Consider the following 3,013-nt stretch of genomic DNA (forward strand, 5'->3'; position numbering starts at 1 on the left):
CGGAAAATCCTTCGAATTCTGACTCGCTGCTTGACAGAATAAAATTCGTATCCATTTTTTTTGTCAGGATTACAAATTTTGAAAACACAACAGGAACAAATTTGGAAAAAAATCTCCCAAAATTCACAAAATTAAAAAAACATGTTGATCGTCGTACAAAACTATAGCTGAACTGTTTACACAAATAATCACGTGTTTTCACGAATGTACTAATGAGATTTGCTCAGATATTCTCATTTAAATATGAATAGGTGATAACGGGCGGCTTGGTCACATTAACCAAAATTTTTTTCGGGCGGTTTCGTAACGAAAGGGTTAACATATGGTGAGATTAGAGATTTGACTGCTATTTCTTCCATGCTGTATGTTATAGTAAACTTAAGAAATCCTATGTTCAATTCAATTCCCTCTCATTTTAGCACTCGCTATAATTATTATCTCTGCCTTAGCGAAGGCAGAGGTATTGTTTTCAGTCGTGTTTGTTTGTCTGTGTTCAAGATATCCCAAGAACCATTGGATAGATTCAAATGAAACTTTCAGGGATGTTTGGCATGAACTGATTAGATCTTGGGATTGATCCAGTACTGGACAAGGATTCAGGATTATTTACTATATTTACCTTACATGAAGTATTATGATCTTACACTCACTTCTCCCTTGAAAGTACATTCATGGTTTGCTGTTTCGTTTCTCTATTATTAATTTTATTCGCATCTCTATCCATAACCGATGGATAAAGAAATCAAACTACAGCAAAGTTGTTCAGAAACTAAACACTAGCATATTCAGTAACAATAATAAATTAATCCCTGACAATTTTTACTTTTACCAATTATGAATATATCACTCCTGTTTAAAACCTCTTACCTACTTCACAATTGCATTTCTCGCTCTGCCCTGAAGGAAGCTTTATTTCATGGACCCACGTCTTTGTGCGCAATGATGTTGTTAAACCAGTTAAAAATTTTTCACTCTAGACCTTAAGGGTTGTAAAGACTATATCAGTGGATAGACAAAAAAAGGCCTTCATAGAGAAAACTGTCCCTGTCCCCACTGCAGACAACACACACACACAGCCATCTTCACATTCCATGACTAGCACTGGGATTGATCAGGTAACAGACAAGGATTCTGGATTATTTTTTTGTTTGACTTAATTTTTGAGAGTGGTTGGGTTCATTCTCATTCGTGAGAGTAGTTGAGTTTATTTCAGATATTTTCATTTTAAAAATAATCTGCTAATTGTTGAGAGGACGTTGGTGTTGCCCTGGTGGAGGTTTGCACTCACTGAAGTCTTTATCCCCTGACCTCTACCGGATGTCTTTTTCCTGAACACTTCCTACGACTAGCTATACAGAACGCTTTCCCCCACCTACCTTCTCCCTCCATCCCTACCTAGAGTCTATCTCCTGTTGAATGTAGTGATTATGTAGCAAATAAAATGATGGTATAGTGTATGCAGGTTGAAGGCTATTTATATGTTTATGAGACCTGCCAAATGCAAGTGTTCTTTTCAGATGCATAATGCTGCTGTCTTCCATCCCAGACCTTCCACACCCTCAGAGTTGGCACATTGAAAGGTAGGTCTGGTGAGATTATTGAGATGCTTGAACAGAGACATGTAGATTTGTGCTGCACCCAAGGTGGAGAGGAAGTTTTGCTAGGTTCCTCACAGGCAAAGAACATAGGTATAAGATTTTCTGGGTAGGGAACACTGATGGGGTTGGGGGCATGGGTATACCCCTTGTGGAGAAATGGGTTGATAAGGTAAAAGAGGTAGTCAGAGTCTGTGATAGAATGTGCTGTGCTTCAGAAGACCTGTTGAGTCAAGTGAAATTGTAGTCATGGCTGGTACCAGTGCTGCCTGACTGGCAAGTAAAACGCATCCACTACTCTTGGAGTGGTTGGCATTAGGAAGGGCATCCAGCTGCAGAAACAACGGCAGATCAGATTGGAGCCGGCTGCAGCCTCCTAGTTTGCCAGTCCTCAATCAAACCATCCCAGTATGGAAAGCGGATGTTAAACAATGATGATGATGACATTCTCTAAGTAAGAGCTTTCTCAAAACGAGCAGTACTTCCTCTTGCAGGGGTGTGTGTGAAATAATGTTACTATAAGTACTGGGAACAGTGAAGCATGAGATATGCTTCTTAATTGCCTTTACTTTCAATTTTTATCCTATGAGCAAATCATCTGCAGTCTGTCGTCCATGCTGGCATAAGTCGAATGGACTAGGGCTGGTAATCCGCACCAGACTCCAGTCTGATTTGGTATGGCTTTCTACAGCTGGATGCCTTTCCTAATGGCAACAACTCCCAAGTGTAATGCTTTTATGTGCTGACAGCACGAGTGTCATTTGCATGACTTGGGTCGTCTTCTCAAGCACAATATAATACCAAGGGCCTTGGTCATTGCTTCCATGAGGCCCAATGCTTGAAAGGAACATGGTTGTGCATTTAATTTTACTGTATTTTAGCAAGAGTTCAGGGTTAAGAAAGACGGAATGATAGTTTAAAAAAAAAGTTTGAGAAGCACTGGTCTAAAATTCACAGATGAAGACAAACATTTTGAAACCAAATTTTAACTAAGAATATTGGTTAATTTTGTAATACTTACTTCAGCAATGTTTATTTGTACAGAAGCATGATCTTTGGCAGCAATAATGCTGTTACTGGCTGAACTAGAGACACAAAAAGAAAAAAATATGAAAGCAATGATTATGATCATGTAGATAATTATTTTAGTTTGGAAAGAAAAATTACCATTGCAATTATTATACTAAAAAAAAATTACTTGTAGATACTATTTTATAAACACCATTTAGTGTTTGGAAACAGTTCAGATGTATGAACCAGTTGAATATTCAGAAGATTAGAAATCTGAGATACATTTTCAACAGTTCAACATTTTATATACCAAAGTTTTGACTCCACTCACAGGTTTTTACCATGAGTCGCAACACCCTTTGGAAAATGATCACCATAACTCCAATATCGAAATATGCTAACATTAT

The 3,013-nt window shown here is 37.9% G+C and overlaps 1 protein-coding gene across 1 annotated transcript in view; it reads right to left on the bottom strand.

The window, feature by feature from the left end:
• Window positions 1-3,013, bottom strand: part of LOC106876195 (40S ribosomal protein S21) — a 9,334-nt gene that overhangs the window by 3,511 nt on the left and 2,810 nt on the right. The window contains exon 3 of the mRNA XM_014924636.2: window positions 2,617-2,680. Within this exon, the coding sequence (XP_014780122.1) occupies window positions 2,617-2,680 (64 nt within the window). The remainder of the gene's footprint in view (window positions 1-2,616; window positions 2,681-3,013) is intronic.

The sequence above is a fragment of the Octopus bimaculoides genome, chromosome 9 (assembly GCF_001194135.2).
Source record: "Octopus bimaculoides isolate UCB-OBI-ISO-001 chromosome 9, ASM119413v2, whole genome shotgun sequence".
NCBI classification, from domain to species: domain Eukaryota; kingdom Metazoa; phylum Mollusca; class Cephalopoda; order Octopoda; family Octopodidae; genus Octopus; species Octopus bimaculoides.